At 40.4% G+C, this 16,224-nt stretch overlaps 1 protein-coding gene across 1 annotated transcript; it reads right to left on the minus strand.

Annotated features, from left to right (window-relative positions):
* Nucleotides 1-184: 184 nt before the first annotated feature.
* tcf20 (transcription factor 20) lies at nucleotides 185-12,428 on the minus strand. Its single transcript, XM_048991986.1, has 6 exons — nucleotides 11,923-12,428; nucleotides 1,662-9,093; nucleotides 1,309-1,402; nucleotides 1,118-1,167; nucleotides 641-742; nucleotides 185-318 (listed from the first exon to the last, which is right to left on the minus strand). The coding sequence occupies exons 2-5, from the start codon at nucleotides 9,024-9,026 to the stop codon at nucleotides 683-685; spliced, it is 7,569 nt and encodes a 2,522-aa protein (XP_048847943.1). The 5' UTR covers nucleotides 9,027-9,093; nucleotides 11,923-12,428; the 3' UTR covers nucleotides 185-318; nucleotides 641-682.
* Nucleotides 12,429-16,224: the final 3,796 nt, after the last annotated feature.

The following is a 16,224-nucleotide window of genomic DNA, read 5'->3' on the forward strand; positions in this document are numbered from 1 at the left end:
AAAAATAACAAATAACATTAAAAGGACAATAAGGAAAGTGATTCATTTCCAAAATATTTCACATTCAAATAGAGAGGAACAAAGTCTTCCCTTTTTTTCATCCTTTCTTAAATGTAATGTTGCAGTCAGTTCATTCTCCGAGAAGGTCTGAACATTAATCCACTGAGCTTTCATTTTTTTTCACTTCGGTTTTTAGCAAACAGGCATTGCTGTCCTCTGTGGTCTCTTTTCTTGATTGGTTAGTTCTTTTTGATTGTTTAACCACGGTCTTTTCGGTGTCATTAAAGGTTTGTGCCTTTTTTCTCAAGTCCGGCCAGCCTATAAAGAGAAACCCAAATGACAAATTTACTCAAATCCAAATATCCAGTCGAGGCATAACCAGCAACCAGTTACAAGATTCTTTCTTGGACCTTTCAAAAAAGCATAATTTGTTAATTGACACATATTACTTGTATGATTATAAAATTATTCAGGGAAAATCGGACTTCGGCGCTTAACACTACCAAACAATATTAGTGGAAAAACAAATGACCAACAGTGGCTCAGTGCCCCAGAGAAAGTGACATCACTGGACACAGTTGAAATGATGTCATTTAAATCTGACAATTCGAGGCCCCACCCACAGTCTGTCTTCGCTCACCGATCTCAATTGCTGGGGCGCCTCTCTCCCACAGCCTCTGGCTCAGCCCATTTCCGACTGCTCTGAAAGGACACCCTTCTCTACTGCATTTTTTTGGGAAAACTAAAAAATAAGACGACAGCATCCAGAGAACATGAGAGGTTTTCAGACAATAATTTGGACAGGAATGACAAATGAGAAACCAGGGAAAACAGACACAATACAGTCCCATAATATGCTGAGACAGGCAAATTACACACATGGACCTTCCAGGTATACAGCTTTATAATAAGCTTCAGGGAATGTACCAAAGAAGCAGACATCCACTCTTTGAATTTACCACATATGTGTACATACACATGCTTATTCAACAATGCAGCATTTTTCTTGTGTGTCTTACGATTGTGATAGGAATACATTCTTCAAAATTCTCCAGTATTTCCATTTAGAATGCAGTTTTTTCCCCTAGCTTGCCCAATTTGTGAAGTGTCAAATTACCTTGTGCTTTGGACATCGCAGTGAAAAGTTCTCTTCATTCAGGGAGCAGTCTAGAACGAGAGCGAATATTTAGTACAACACATATAATCATTACTATTATTACAATGTACTTAGTAAAGCCTTTTTCTGGATCAAAATACAAGATTGATTTCACAGCTGAGACAAATTTCTGTTACATTTCTGATTCTTACCTGCTTCCATTGCGCACACATAGTGGTATCTTAGAGAGCAGCCCTTACTATAGCAACCAAGTGCTGCACCCACTTGCTCACAGTAAGAGCAGCTCTGTTGAAGACAAAGGCAGTTAAAAAGCATCTACACAGAGACTGGAGGAGCGAAAACAGACAGATCTCAAAACAAAATCTTGCATTAAAATTACAAACTAAAAATTAACACGGCATATGAACAGAAAATATATAAGCAAAGGAATATGACATCACTTTAAAAATGCCATTTTATATGATGCATTAATATTCTACCAGCAGTAACAGCTGAACTAAAACTATAATGGAATTTGATAAAAAAAAGAAAAAGAAAAACTCACTGTGTCCATGGCGCCATCTAGTGCCTCCTGTAGGCCATACAGACGTCCATTAACCAGAAACACTCCACTGGCCCAGGCTATGCATCCCTCATGTACCCACAATTCATTAGGGTCCAGTGGGACTTCAGGAAGCTGAGCCAGATGAGCCAAGGGCTCAGAGGGGTCTTGGTTAAGTAGCTGAGGAGGCGGCTGGAATGGCAGTGAGGTTTTAAAATTACTCTGGGTAGTCTTGGGCAAGTCATCACCGGGTCTGTGTCGCCTTTTAAAACGTGGGTGGGAGGTAAGCTTTCTGTGTTGTGGTCTTGGCTGGATGTCTTCTGTCAACTGGTCCTGATTTTGATGTTCTTGTGGTTGTTCCAGTTGTTCTTGTTTCATCACTGCATTCACAACATCTATCAACTCTGGAAACGGACCACTTGTTTGGGTCATGTCCATATTGTTGTACACATTATCAATGTTTTCCAAAACTCTTCCCCCATCCACTGCAGAGGTTGCATTTGTCATAGTAACAGTAGCCTGTTTTTCTGCTTCAATTCCTGTATAAACCGTATCTAATGTAGGCTTTAACATTTGTGGTTCTATTTGTTGTGTATCCTGTTTTGTTGATTCCGTTGTACATGCTCCTAAATCTGCTCCTTTATTACCAAGCTTGGCAGTCCCTAGACTATTTCGAATCTGAGGGTGGTTCTTAGGAAGGCTTGCCACATATTCAGGAGGGTAATAGGGTCCATAAAGATCCCCTAGATTCTTGTAGTTGGCCCACTTCTTGCATAAACAACACAGCAGTTGACCAGAATTACCTGTCTCAGAACTTACAGGCCCTGAAAGCACATACCCAGACAATGGAATCGTCTTTCCTGCTGTGCACAACTGAAGAAGACTAGAATCAACTTGTTCTATCTTTGTTTTCTCCTTCACTACCTCAATATCTATATCCATTTTTATCTCAGAAGAAAGTAAGTTCAAGAGATTGTCAGCCTTTACACCTTCTTTCTTTTCTCCTTTTGACTTTTCTTGTTCTTCATTCACTATAGTACACACAGCACCAATTTCCTCTTTTCTCTCGACGTGAATATAAGGTGAAAATACAGATTTCCTGTGATCTTGAAGAATTCCAGTTGCACATTTTTCTTCAGTTACTGCACTGGTTTGGAGGATCTCTTTTCCCACCAGTCCACCTACTCTTCTTCTCCTCTTTTGTTGCTTTTCCTCTAGCTTTGCTCTTTGACTGTCATCTTCCTTGCATAGTCCTTCGCCAGTTTGTTCAAATTCAACCTTGGGGTGAACTTCCTTGTTCTCTATATCCATATTCAACATCTGAGAAGTATTAGAGGGCACTTCAGATGATTCTTTAGTGTCTGTTACAGAAGTAGTTTCAGAAATTTGCGTTGTGGTCATGGTACTTGGAATACTGTCAGCAGTAGCAGTAGGGTCAGGTATTTGTATAGGTGTAGATAAAACAGGAGAAGCATTAATGGACGCATTCTGGGATTGAACTTGTGCACGCTTCTGTTTATTCACGCTACCAACAGGCCGTCCCTTTTTCTTGCCAGATGGAAAATAACCCTTAGGAACAAGATTCTCAAGGGGTTTCAGTTCATTTAATTGTGATGAATTTGACATTGAAGATAAGGTTTGACCAAAAGGATTTTGCTGGTGCATCTGATGACTATTTGGGTGTCTGGGTAACAGGCACTGTCTTTGATGCTGGTTATGGTGAAATGAGCTGGGTCCATAAAAGTCTCTGCTTGAATAATCATCTAAACCTAATCCCATCCCAGAATCTGTTAACTTTTTTCTCAAAAAGCTTTCTGCAGAGTCCTCTCCTCTCCGTGTCTCCAGTTGCTGGTATGTATTAGTGAATTGTTGAATATCAGACAAAACAGAAGATGATGGAGGTGGAGAAGCTTGTACTGGACAAGGTAATGGTGGTGCAGGTGGTAAAGGTCCCAAAAGAGTGAAATCAGTGGGCAACCTTAATTCTTCTTTGCCTTCTCCTGAATTGTCTCTTTCTGTGAATTGAGGACCATGACTTTCTATCCTAAAATGGGATTCTTGCTTCAAATCCTCAACCACACTCCGGTTAATATTCCCTGAGGTCCCAAATTTTACAATAGGGGGATTCTGTTGGAGGTCACAAGGGTAGGCAGTGGGAGCCAAGGGGCCAATCTCCTCAACACCCTTGTAGGACATAATTTCATCCAAGGAGAGACCTTCATCCAGATAAGAATGAGAACTTCCATGTCCAGTTACAGATTCAGATAAACTGTCCCCAATGCAAGACTCTTGTTCTTGGTTGTCAGAGTGGTAATGTACTAGATCTGTATGAGAAGATCCAGTTAGTGGAGTACAAGCAAAATCAGTGAGACTCCTATTATTTTTAACATTGGGTGTTATTTTCTGCACTATCGCTTCCAGTTTCAAGCCACGACCTTTCCTAGGTGGTAAAATGTTGGTTTTACCCTGAGAAGATGGAGATGTTAGCATCATATTCTGAGCTAGCTTATTACAATTAGCATCTGGAATGGCCATTCCGGAATGGGGTACATCAGGACTTGATGGACCAGTATCATGATGTCTGGATGCAGTGTTACTCAAAGGAGAAGGATACACGGTCTGAGTACTCCTTTGTTGCTGTGGTAAATCTTGATGCTGCCTCTTTGCTGGAATTGGGGATATGAAAGAACGAACCCTCCTTCTCATCATTAATGGATTAGTTTCTCCAGTACGCTCTGTTTTCACTGGACTACGACCTTGTTGATTCCCTAAGTTAACTGTACTACCAGCAAAACTACCATGAGCAGATGGTTTATGAGAACTTGGCACCGATGGAAATGATTTGACCTTTTCTGTAACTCCTCTTGAGGTATCAGACCCAGGAGTAACTACACCAGTCTGATTTGTTTGAAAGATTGGTTGGTTGCATTCAAGGGTCCCTCCACCCTCTCTTCCAGATTGTGAGAGGTTCCACATTTTCATATCATAGTAACTACCCTGTCGAGAGAATTGCTGGTGGAGTAATTTCGGCTGACCTGCTGGGTCACTATGAGAGGTCTGGGAGCTCATCCCTGGTTGGCTGTGATACTGCTGGCTACCTGATCCTGTACTGCTAGACATCATCATATCCTTTGATATCCTGTTCTTGTGTAAGGCTTCCCATTCACGTTTGTCGTCTGTATCCTGGGAGTACTGATGAGGGTGAGAATGAGAATACATTTGCAGTTTTTTGTTTGTTTGAGAGTTTCCAAACTGAAATTTGGAAGGTATATTGTGCTGAGAAGTGATCTGAGACTGAAAATGGCTTCTCTCTCTGAAGTTTTCAAACCCATATCCTGAATGACTACCGCATCCATCTATCCCTGGATAGTTTGACTGACATCTTGTTGAAGGTGATGCCTGAAGATTAAGGTTAGAGGAAAGAGTATGGGGGGCTTGATGAAAATGAGAGGAGTTGACATTTGATACATTTATATGTCTATTCTCTCCAGAGGACAAACTATGATTGGCTGTGCTTGTGTTCACAGATGTGTATGGAGATCTGCTTTGCTGTCGGAATATACTTTTCTTCTCTGGTAACTGTCCACAATAAAGGGTAGGATTATCATTCTGATTAAAGACCTCCTTAGAAGCACTGCATTCAGTTTCCATCTTCACCTCATTTTTGTTCTCTTTAATGTTGTCTTGCAGACTTTCTAAAGTAGTAGAATGTGACTGTTGAATTACAGAAGCACCAGTGTAACTAGTTTTCTTACATGTCTCTTTTACTTCGTCTTCGTGTCTATCCTTTTCCTTTTCAAGAGTGCTCTGGAAAGATACATCGCAGATTACTGAACAACGTTCTGAAGATGATGAGGATGAAGTCATTGGAGGCTTTTTTACAGGTAGGTCACTGCCCGCTAATGGCTCAGTATCCTGCAACAACAATTGCTGCACGGCAGATGATGAAGTTTGTGGGTTTGTGAAGGGTATTCGATGCGGTAGCGGGTAGTCTGCTAAATTAATGTTTTTTAGAGGGGGTTGTTGAGAAGATTCAGTGGTTTCTGGTAAAATAGATGCTGGGTGATTTGGAGATGTTGCCATTTTGGATTTCCCTGAAGACTCACCGTGTGGTCTTCCCACTCCAACAGGAGCCCAAGACTTCAAAGGAGGATCCTGTCCAATACCAGTTGTACTGTGCTGCTTAAGGTTTAGAGGGTAGTCCTTCACAGGAACTGCTGCTGGAAGTGAAGCTTGATGATCCTGACTGAGCCCTGTTTGTGGGACTAGACTGCGTGGCATCATGCTTTTACTCACACCATAGGAATGTCTTGAAAGATTATGAGCCATATTTTGAGACTGGGGATGTGGGTCAGGCACATTGACCGAGTTTTTAGTATGGTCATAGGTTTTTTCTGTGTGGTAGCCTTGAAGTACTTCTTGTAAAATACTGGCAGATGACTGCTGCATTGGAAGATTAATATCTTGATCTCTTATTGTTCCTCTTCTTCCCAGTTTCATTATGCTTGTTGCCCCCATTCCCTTTTTTTGTCCTGGGATATAAACGAGTGGTGGCTGATGCTGATTTTCATACCTTAAATTTGCGTCCTTCCCTGTACTTGTTTCTATACTGACTGCCTTCTTTAGATTCATCATACTGCCAACAGGTTCAGAGTATCCATATGGTGACCTCTGATTTCCAGAATGGTGACATGATGGTGACTGCTCATAACTGGGTTCAGGGGGAATGTTGGTTCCATTCATTGAGGGGAGGGTACAAATACTACTCCCACCTTGCCCATTGACACATCTGGCGTCTTTGAAAACATTGGAAGAATGAGTCTTGTCTGTACTATTTTGTGAATTTTGCAATTCATTGTGTAAATGTTGTGGTGCAGAGGGAGCATCTTGAGAAGATTCCAATAAAATATTATGTTCAGTCATTTCAGAACGAGTAGAGACAATCACTCCTACTCCTCCTGTATTTTGAGTTTCTCCAGTTTTCAAAATTTTATGAGGATTGTCCAAGTTTTGTGTTTTTAGAATTTTTTCACAATCTTCCACTTTTCCGCTTAGGCCCTTCTGTGCTTCATCACTTTTTCGCTTGTCATGGCTCTCTAATTTGTCATTCCCAATTCTCGGCAAGTCACTTCTCGATCCTTCCAGTGTCACTGTGATGTCCCGGTCTGCTTGATTTTTCTTTTTTCTGCCATTAGCATCATAATTTTCCTGGAGTTTGTTACAATTTCTTCGATCAATACTTCTTACAGTAGGCTCCTTAGGGGACTTCAGTGTCAGAGATGGACTGACAGAAGTAGAAGTAAAAGAAGAAAGGGTACAGGGAGGAGGTATATTTGGACTGGGTTCTACTGAAGAAGGTAGAGAAGATGGGGAAGAAGAAGGAGATGTACTATGAATACTATGCTCATTTCCTCTTGGAAAAACCGAAGCCTGTCTCTTAATTTTGGATGCTCCAACAACTAATTCTAATGGTAAACCCTGTTTTGCCAGATTTTGGGATGAATGGTTGTAACCAGACTTAGTACTAGTTCCGCTAGTTTGCCTAGCCATACTGTCTCCTCCTCCTGAAGAGTTTTCTTCTCCTTCCCGCTTCACCTCTTCGGTACTCTCATTCATTCCACTGTCAGGTTGAGCACCCCCTAAATCTATTCGTACAGTCCCTGTTGCACTATCACTACAACTGTTACTTATAGTCTTACTTTCTTCCTGATTGGCAGCCAAGCCATGTGAATTCTGAAGCATTTCATAATGTTCAACAGTTTCATATGCAGGCTCATCTTTTCCTCTGTTTTTTGAAATCAGAGAGTCTGAAAGCAACATATGTTGGACAGTATTAGGTATATTAGCCACTTGTGATGTTAATGCATTTAGACTGTTGATCCCTGGATCCCGAGTCAGCTTGTCAACAGAAGATGGGTACAGAGAAGAATAATTCTCATCACATATCTTTCCTCTTCCCAACTGGCTTTGAGTCAATACTGAATGACTCCCACTTGGACTTGCATTTATGCCAATCGTGTTTACATTACCACTGCTGCTCCCAAAACTACTAACACTGCTGTTGGAGCTGGGTGTGGGACTCAACTGAGGTGCTGCTCGCAATATCTGATTGTGGCTGTTTCGACGATTTGGAATAGAAGTAGTTGATGGCAATTCACTGGGGTTAACAGTAGAGTTTCCTGGACCTTCAGAAGCACCCAACAGGGGAGAGGGTGATGAGCTACAATTGGGTGACTGTATTCCTGAGGCAGCTGGAGATGGATTAGAAATTGGGCTGAAGTTTGGATGAACCTGTGGCTGCTGATTCTGAGTTACAGATTTGGGTATTTCTTGTGAGACAAACTGAGGCATTGAAGAATTGTGGGAGTTTGAGGATGCAGTGGAAGTCTGAGGATATTTAGGGTAAGGTGAGCAGGAAGTTAAACTGGAGGAAATAATTTTATTCGATGAATCATAGTCTGGTTTTAAATTATTCTGCGAGTAACGGTGTGGGTAAACAGATTGTTTATGATGTGACTGAGAAGTATGGAAATCATATGGTGGGTAATTTGAAGAGGTATAGCTTAGCCGACCGCTGTCAAACTGTGCCATATTACTTGGCTTAACTGAACCATGATTTGAGCCAGTTTTGGAGTTGCCACTACCTGAATTACTAATTTCACACTCAAAATTGCTAGAAGCAACCCCACTAAGATACCTTTGTGGAGGAAAATTATATGCCCTAGCTGACTCTGTAGATGCATTAGACAAAGGGAACCGGGAGAATTGGGGAAGTGGTCTATGTCCAGAAAGTGGATAACCTCTGTGCTGCTGCCTTTGTGGAAAGGGTTGATGGGAAGAGTAATCTTGACCCTGTTGACGTGGATGTATCTGGTGTCCAGGAGTTGATTGGACTGAGGGATTTTGACTTAAGCAATACTGGGGTGTAGGAGAAAATGCTCCAGTACCACTTTTACTACTGCTGCTACTGCTATTTCCACCAGAGGCAGCTGAAGCAGTGTAGTCCAGCTGATAGTGAGACATCACAGAAGACCCTGGACCATTTCCAGCATGTCGATATTGGTGAGGCACTTGTCCACCTACATCCGAATATCCAAAACTGACCCCATATTCCAGTCCTTGGCTCCCTCTCCTTGACCTTTCTTTTCCACTCACTGACATATAATAATCAATGGCTTCTTTTTGGTAAGAATTTTCACTCAAGTGACTACCTTGCAACCCTTTCCCACCTCCACCGCCTCTGATTCTAGCCCCATAACCCTGCATGAGGGAAGCATGGCTGGAGTGAAGGGACATCTGGTGGTGAGGGTGCTGGTTTTGAGTGTTCCGTGGTGTTTGCTGTTGGACCTCAGCATGTTCGTTAGGCATTCTTCACGAACTCTCAAGTTCAAGGGACATGGGTACGTAAAACTTCCCTTTGCCTCCACCTCTTCCACTGGAAAACCAGGAAGTAAGAAAGAGAGGGAGAGCTGTTAAGAAACACCTGCCTTTCACAGTTTCTGGCAAGCTGCTACAAAAACAGAACAAATAAAAAACTTTGTGAACCACAACCCTCATAAAAAATGTCCATGCAGTTAAGTTATTCAATTCATAGGAGTGAACCTCACAATTTTTATAGTAATATCAGCAGTAAAATTCACGTTATTGTCGGGGGAAAAAACTAAATTTCCCTAGCGGTGTTCCATATTTGTTTAAAGATAAAACATAAATTAACATCTGTTCACTTTTTACTGACTGGTTCCAGTAACCAGTTAAGAGTATGTTTTGGAGGAAGCAGCATCCACAGAATCCAAAAGTGAGGGTGAGTGCCACAATGGATAGGAGGGTAAAAATGGTTTCTGGTTCAAATTTTAATTCAGCCCTCATGGGTTTTCTCCCATAGTCTAAAGACGTGCAGTAAATTACTCATTGCCCTTAATGGGTGAAGTGTTCTGCAGTGGATTAGCATCCCATCCAGGGGATACTCTACCCTGTGCTTATCTGTTCTGGATCAACGCAATCTTGGCTATACAAGCAGTCATTGAAAACAGCTTTGTGGATGAGTGATATTGAGGACAATCTTATTTATAATCAGAAGTTTATAATTAACAAAATTTCTCAGTCAAGGTACAGAAAAAAACAGTCTTTGCTCTCCATCATTAATGAGAATGTTTAACCTCCCTACAATATAATATTTCATATGATGAGAATTATAACAGTCAGAGAAACAAATAGATGTCTTCGTAAATATTCAGCATATTCTAGTTCACCATTAAATTCTCTGAAGAACTCCATGTTCATGTAGGTTTTATTTGTTCTACCCTAAAAAAACAAAACCATAGAATTATATATATATTATATCCATATATATATATGTATATATATATATATATATATATATATATATATATATATACACACACACACACTTAACCACTGTTCTATATGTGACTTATATATATATATATATATATAAATTATCAAAATTAAATGACATATAGAACAGTGGTTAAGGATGCAGTATTGCAACATGAAAGCCGACTGCTCAGCCACTGGGAGAGGACCTACAGCAGCTTCAAATAAGGTATTTAAAATGAATTGCTCCAATAACACTTTTGGGTTTAAAATAAATTAAATTCACTCTCTTATACTAACACACCATTACTTGTTTGTTTCCTGTTAGTGTCCAAAGGCAGTAAATTTCATCAAAGTCCATTTGATCTTGCATTTCATTTTGGTTTAGATGAATAGGTGGAATAAAACAAAATACATTACAGTATAACAGTCACATAAATTGCCTAATTATTACATCCCCAAATGATAAAAAGGGGGAAATACATTCTGACACAATGGTTTAAATTCTTACAATTACAATCCTTTAATTGTGCAGATGATTTATTGACATGAAGCCTGTGACTTCACAAATATAACTAAAAAGCCTCCATCAACGTAATGCGTTCAATTTAGTGAATGTCCTTTGGATCATACTGGTTCTTATTATAAGGTAATACAACAAATTCAGCCTGAACTTGCAGTGTGATATAGAGAGCAGATATTTCATTGGCCTTAAATTATTGGGGGTAATAGAACTGCTTCTGTTCAACAAACAAAAATTAACATTTTAAAATCAACACAGATTATTCAGTATAATCTAGATAGATTTAGAAATAATTTACCATAGTGTACAGGCTACTTGTAACTCAGACCATTGAAATTATATAAATATAACCTAAATTAATGAATGTATTACATATAAATCCAAAAGGTCTGCATTACTCTGCAGTGTATAATGCTACTTGATGTAAACACAACTGTAACTAATCGTGCAAAACATTACAGGACTAAGACTCTTAAATGTCCTATACAACAATGAAAGGGTTAGTTGCGCACTAGGTGAGGGCAGGGTTCTCTGAAGATCTGTACAATAACTGACCAAAACATATAACAATATTGTAGCATCTGTGTTTTATGGTACGTGCACCACATTTCACCATGTCTGACGGCTCCGCATACCGGACAGCGGCATTATAAGCCGAGGCTAATGTATAACAGCAGAGACCGTATTGAATCTTGTAAGGCTCAGCACAATAGGTATCAATAGAGGACTGTCAGTTACAGGACAGGGTCACGCCAGTACAGGTCCGAGTTGGGCGGTGTTGGTCCCTGGAAACGTTATTTTGTAGGCAGAGGTTGCAGTCAGCTGTGTAGCCTTCGTTTACAGTCTGACCAATCACAAACCAAGTAAACTGCACAGAAATGACAGCTCTCGCTTACCGATGCGGGAAATTATGTGCGATAAACACGACGGTTATGCACGACTGTTCTGGAAAAAAATATGTTGGTGGGCAGACGGCGTTAGGAAAGGCGACAGTTTTGCGGAACTCCACGCTCGCGCGCGGCGCCCGTGCGCTTTTCCCGGGCGCTGAGTGTCGGCACGTTCTCTGGCGTATTTAGCTGGACTCTCGCGCCGCCAGTGCTGAGATTTAGCCGCTAATTGCGCTAGCTAGCTACGGTACACCGCGCTCCACGTTACCGCGGCCAGCAGTGCATTACCGATTACATATCTTTCCATCTATTCTTGCCAACTGCATGCCTCATTATAACAAAAAAGCTATTCACATATTCGTTTTTTATTTATACGCTATGATTTATGTATATATAAAACCAAACGAGCTAACTTGAGAACAAGCTATGGCATAATCACCCTTACCTAATGTGCCAGCATTATGGATTATTTCAAAGCTAGAATAATAACATACGCCCAATGCTTCATTTCATTGCCTACCTGGTAACGCAGAGGGCCCAGTGGAGAGAGTAATTTGTCTTTTTGGAATTCCTCTGCAAAAGGACGAAACCCCGGGCTTGGGTAGACCGCTCCGCCGCTTTCCCTTCTCCCTCTCTCGTCTTGACAACCCCGGCCAGCCGCGGTGGAGTTGGGGGGCGTCACATATACACAATTCCTGGGCCTTTTTAAATCCAAAATATTTTTTGGTCCCCGCCACTTAAATTATGGCAGCACAATCGGAGTGCCTGTGCGTCCCGTAAGCAGCCTGTATACCCTCCGTCCCCTCCCCTGCTTCTCCCTCTTGTTCTTTCCCTCACACACCGTCTCTTAGGTAAAGCCACCTAAGCTAAAACTAAGCGTTTCGCTATTGCAGCAGCTAACCTCTCGATAAAAATGTCGACAAACACCTATTACAGTCGTGTGTTATTTACACAGCTACACCCCAGAACACATTAGTTAACATAGCTATCTACATTCGTTCTGAGATTTTAACTGAAAGACCGCCTTTGAATTGCACACACCCCCTCCCTTCCTACCTCCTACATCTCTCTCCATCAAATCCCCTTCCCCATCACTGCTTTTCTGCTTTTTCAAAAAAAAAACCGTTGCGAACTGCTAAAACCATAAAAATATAGGCAATCTTTTATAATGAATATTCAGCACCCTTCGCCTATTTTAGCCTTATTTTAATTCAGACCATGTTTCATCTCTTTACTGTATTACTTTCAACAATCCTTCAAAGATAAAAGCATATTGTTCTTGTATATACGTTTAGTAACGGAGAAGCAGAGTCATCGTGTATATATAGAGAGGACAGTATATAAACTTATTGCAAATTGGTCTGGCATGAAGTCCCCTTTCCCTTAAGAAGGCAACATCTGAACCCAACATGTACTCAGGGTGCAACTCGATCATTCAAAACAGGCACATTCAACATATTCAAATAAAATTTTATCTTATAGATTTAACTGACAAAACAAAATCTGGCGATGGAAATCTCTTCCAGAATAGCTGTAAACAACTTTTGATCTTAACTTGTGCTGTAAGAGCTTCAATAACAATGACTTGGTGTTTTCCAAATCTGGGTCTTTTCCAGAGAGCACAGTTATTAATATATATTTTTTAATAGGGGAATAGGGTTCTTAATCAGAACAATATTGAAATAAAAGATATTTTCTTATGCATGATTATGTATCAGTAATAGTCAACAATTGCACTTTATTGACGAAGCCTTGAACGCTAGCATGCACAATTGTCGTGCTGTTGATTCTGAGAGTCTGACTGGATTGCAACTGCAGCGAGTCTGCTTTACAAATAAATACCGCAATAAAAATTAGTCACCCATGCTTATTCCACCCTTTGAGTGTACCTTACCAATAACGGTCATCCTTGGGTTTTCATTCTGAATCTAGTTAGCATTTGCACAGTACTAGCAGACTTACACTAAGGCCGCGGATGCAGTGTCTCGCATTGTCCGTAATTATGAACTTGTACTGCTTAACCTTGTCGATATATTGTCTATCAGTGCCCTTGATAAATTTCTTCATTCCTGTGCTTAGTTGGCCTGTCAGTGCTCGAATCCTTTCTGTCTCTTAAACTGTTCAGTCATTTCTATACAGATTCACGTCTATTTTCATCACTGTTGCCATGGCGACCACACAAAAGCCCCAGTAGATAACTTAACTGCACATATATTTATACATTCATGGTGTGATACTTTTGAGTTTCTATTAGTAAAAGCGTATATATAAAATTAGAACAAGACAGTGTTTTAATATGTAAAAATGTTGGGATTCCATCATGTGTGTGACATTTACCGTAACTTGTTTTTTGTTCATTACAGTCTTTTTCATGTCTGGTTGCCTAGGAATGGTCTAAATCTCGTCTGTCTTCAGGAACCAGCCATCTATCTCAGGGATATATACCTATGTTTACCGTAAAAACTCTAAACTTTCGTACAAAAGTTTATATCGCTGTCATCTTGACAAGCTTTCTGCCGCCTTTTCATGATTAAAGGTTGATGAATGCGATTACTCCATAACATCTTTGACATTTTATTTAATAGTTTTTTTTTTAAATAGCCCTGCAAAAAAAAATAAAAAATCAGTTCAATTTCAGAGGTATTTTACAGTACTGCGTATAATATTTCCAGAGCATGTAATTCCAAATATGAACACGAGAGGTCAGATTGACACTGGACAAGCAAAAGGTGTCCTGCTGCTTAAATAAAAAATCTAGGAGTGGATAGCTGGGGAATCGCTTAATGGTTAATTTCACAATGTTTCAATGTATGTAATACATTAATGATTATCAATACATTGACAATACACGATGTATCATGCAATACATTAATGATTATCCATTGGAACACATTCCAATCATTTACTGAATTAGCTATTTTGTTTATGTTTCATCCATTTTGGCGCACGTTGCCCATTACTATTGTGGTGAGTATGAAACTGGTCCTGATTTCTGGTGTATATGCAGATTAAATGGTAATTTCATGATTTTGTGCCTCTTCTCTAGGGTTTGGAGTGCTTTCCCTACAGTCTAAAGTTATCCAGTCCTACCTTTGGTGTGTGATAATCTTCTGTCTTCAGTGTACAGTGCACACCAGCATATGCTCTTTTATTGTTGAGATAGGATCAGTATCACTGCAACCATTAGTGGATGAGCAATTTTGGAACTGGATGCTGGTTTATGTATGGTCTTCACCCTGTTTTTTTCCCAGAGATATTCCAGTGCTTTCTACCAATCACAAATTATTGGGCACACACATGTGCATTTATCAAAAATATTTTCCAGTCTGCTATTGTTGCCCTTCTAGAGGTTTAGAGGTCAATTCAAGGGCAGTTATGCTACCAGACTGTGATCACACAAAATGCAAGTGAAACCATTTTTATCCCTCACCATTGACCCTAGGGCTGCAAAGACATTATTGGGCTTGGTTTGGTGCCATACTGTTTGTTCACTTGGGATGTGGTGATCCTAAAACCAACCTTCAGCGAGAAGATGACCTCCACCAAAGTGTGGCAATTGAAAAACAGTAAACAAATATCAGTTCCACCTCAGTCTAAACAATACAATGAAGTCCACCACATATATACAGTAAAAGGACAGTGAAATGTATTATGTGCACAGAATTGCTGCAGCCTGGCTCCTGTCAGGAACATTTCTACAGAAATTTTCTCTGCACCCCCTATGAGAAGAGTGTACCATGGAACACACCTATCTCCTAGCAACCTCAGAATCTTACTTCCCCACCAACAGAGAGAAAGTACAACCCCATTTCCAAAAAGTTGGGACCCTGTGTAAAATGTAAATAAAAAAGAATGGAATGATTTACAAACCGTATAAACCCATATTTAATTGAAAAAAGAACCAATACAAAATATCAAATGTAGAAAACAGAAATTTTATTGTGTTATGGCAAATATAAGCTCAATTTGAATTTCACAGCAGCAACATGTTTCAAAAAAGTTGGGACAGGAGCATGTTGACCAGTGTTGCATCACCTTTTCTCTTAACAACACTTTTGGGAATGGAGGAGATCAGTTGCAGGAGTTTTGAAAGTGAGATGTTGTCTCATTCATGCCCGATATAGGATTTCAATTGCACAGCAGTTTTGGGTCTCCTTTGTCGTATTTTTTCATGATGCACCTAATGTTTTCAGTGGGTGACAGGTCTGGACTGCAGGCAGGCCAGTCTAGCACCCAGACTCTTCTACTACAGCGCCATGCTGTTGTAACACGCACAAAATGCGGTTTGCCATTGTCTTACTGAAACATACAAGGCCTTCTCTGACAAAGACGTTGTCTGGATGACAGCATGTGTTGCTCCAAAACCTGCATATGTCCTTCAGCATTAATAGGGCCTTCTTACATGTGCAAGCTACCCAAGCCATGGGCAATAATGCACCCCCATAGGGTCACGGATGCTGGCTTTTGAACCGTCCACTGATAACAAGCTGGATGGTCCCTCTGCTCTTTAGCCAGCAGGATGCAATCTCAATTATTTCTAAAAAGAATTTGAAATTTTGATTCATCGGACCACAGGACAGTTTCCCATTTTGCCTCAGTCCATCTTAGATGACCTTGGGCCAGGAGATGTCAGCGGTGTTTCTTGATCATGTTTGGATATGGTTTCTTCTCTGCAGGGTAGAGTTTCATCCTGCATTTGTGGATGCAGCGACGAACTGTGTTTACAGACAGTGGTTTTCTGAAGTGTTCCTGAGCCCATTCAGTGATTTCCACTAATCACTATACTGTAGAATCGTGTCTGTTTTTAATGCAGTGCCATCTG

This window comes from Brienomyrus brachyistius, chromosome 22, assembly GCF_023856365.1.
Source record: "Brienomyrus brachyistius isolate T26 chromosome 22, BBRACH_0.4, whole genome shotgun sequence".
Classification (NCBI taxonomy): Eukaryota; Metazoa; Chordata; class Actinopteri; order Osteoglossiformes; family Mormyridae; genus Brienomyrus; species Brienomyrus brachyistius.

Coding starts and splice junctions, on each gene's coding strand:
- tcf20 (XM_048991986.1), bottom strand. CDS start 9,026: ATGCCTAACGAACATGCTGAGGTCCAACAGCAAACACCACGGAACACT. Junction 1,403..1,661: donor TAGATGGCGCCATGGACACA/GTGAGTTTTTCT, acceptor TGTCTTCAACAG/AGCTGCTCTTACTGTGAGCA. Junction 743..1,117: donor TGCGATGTCCAAAGCACAAG/GTAATTTGACAC, acceptor CTTATTTTTTAG/TTTTCCCAAAAAAATGCAGT.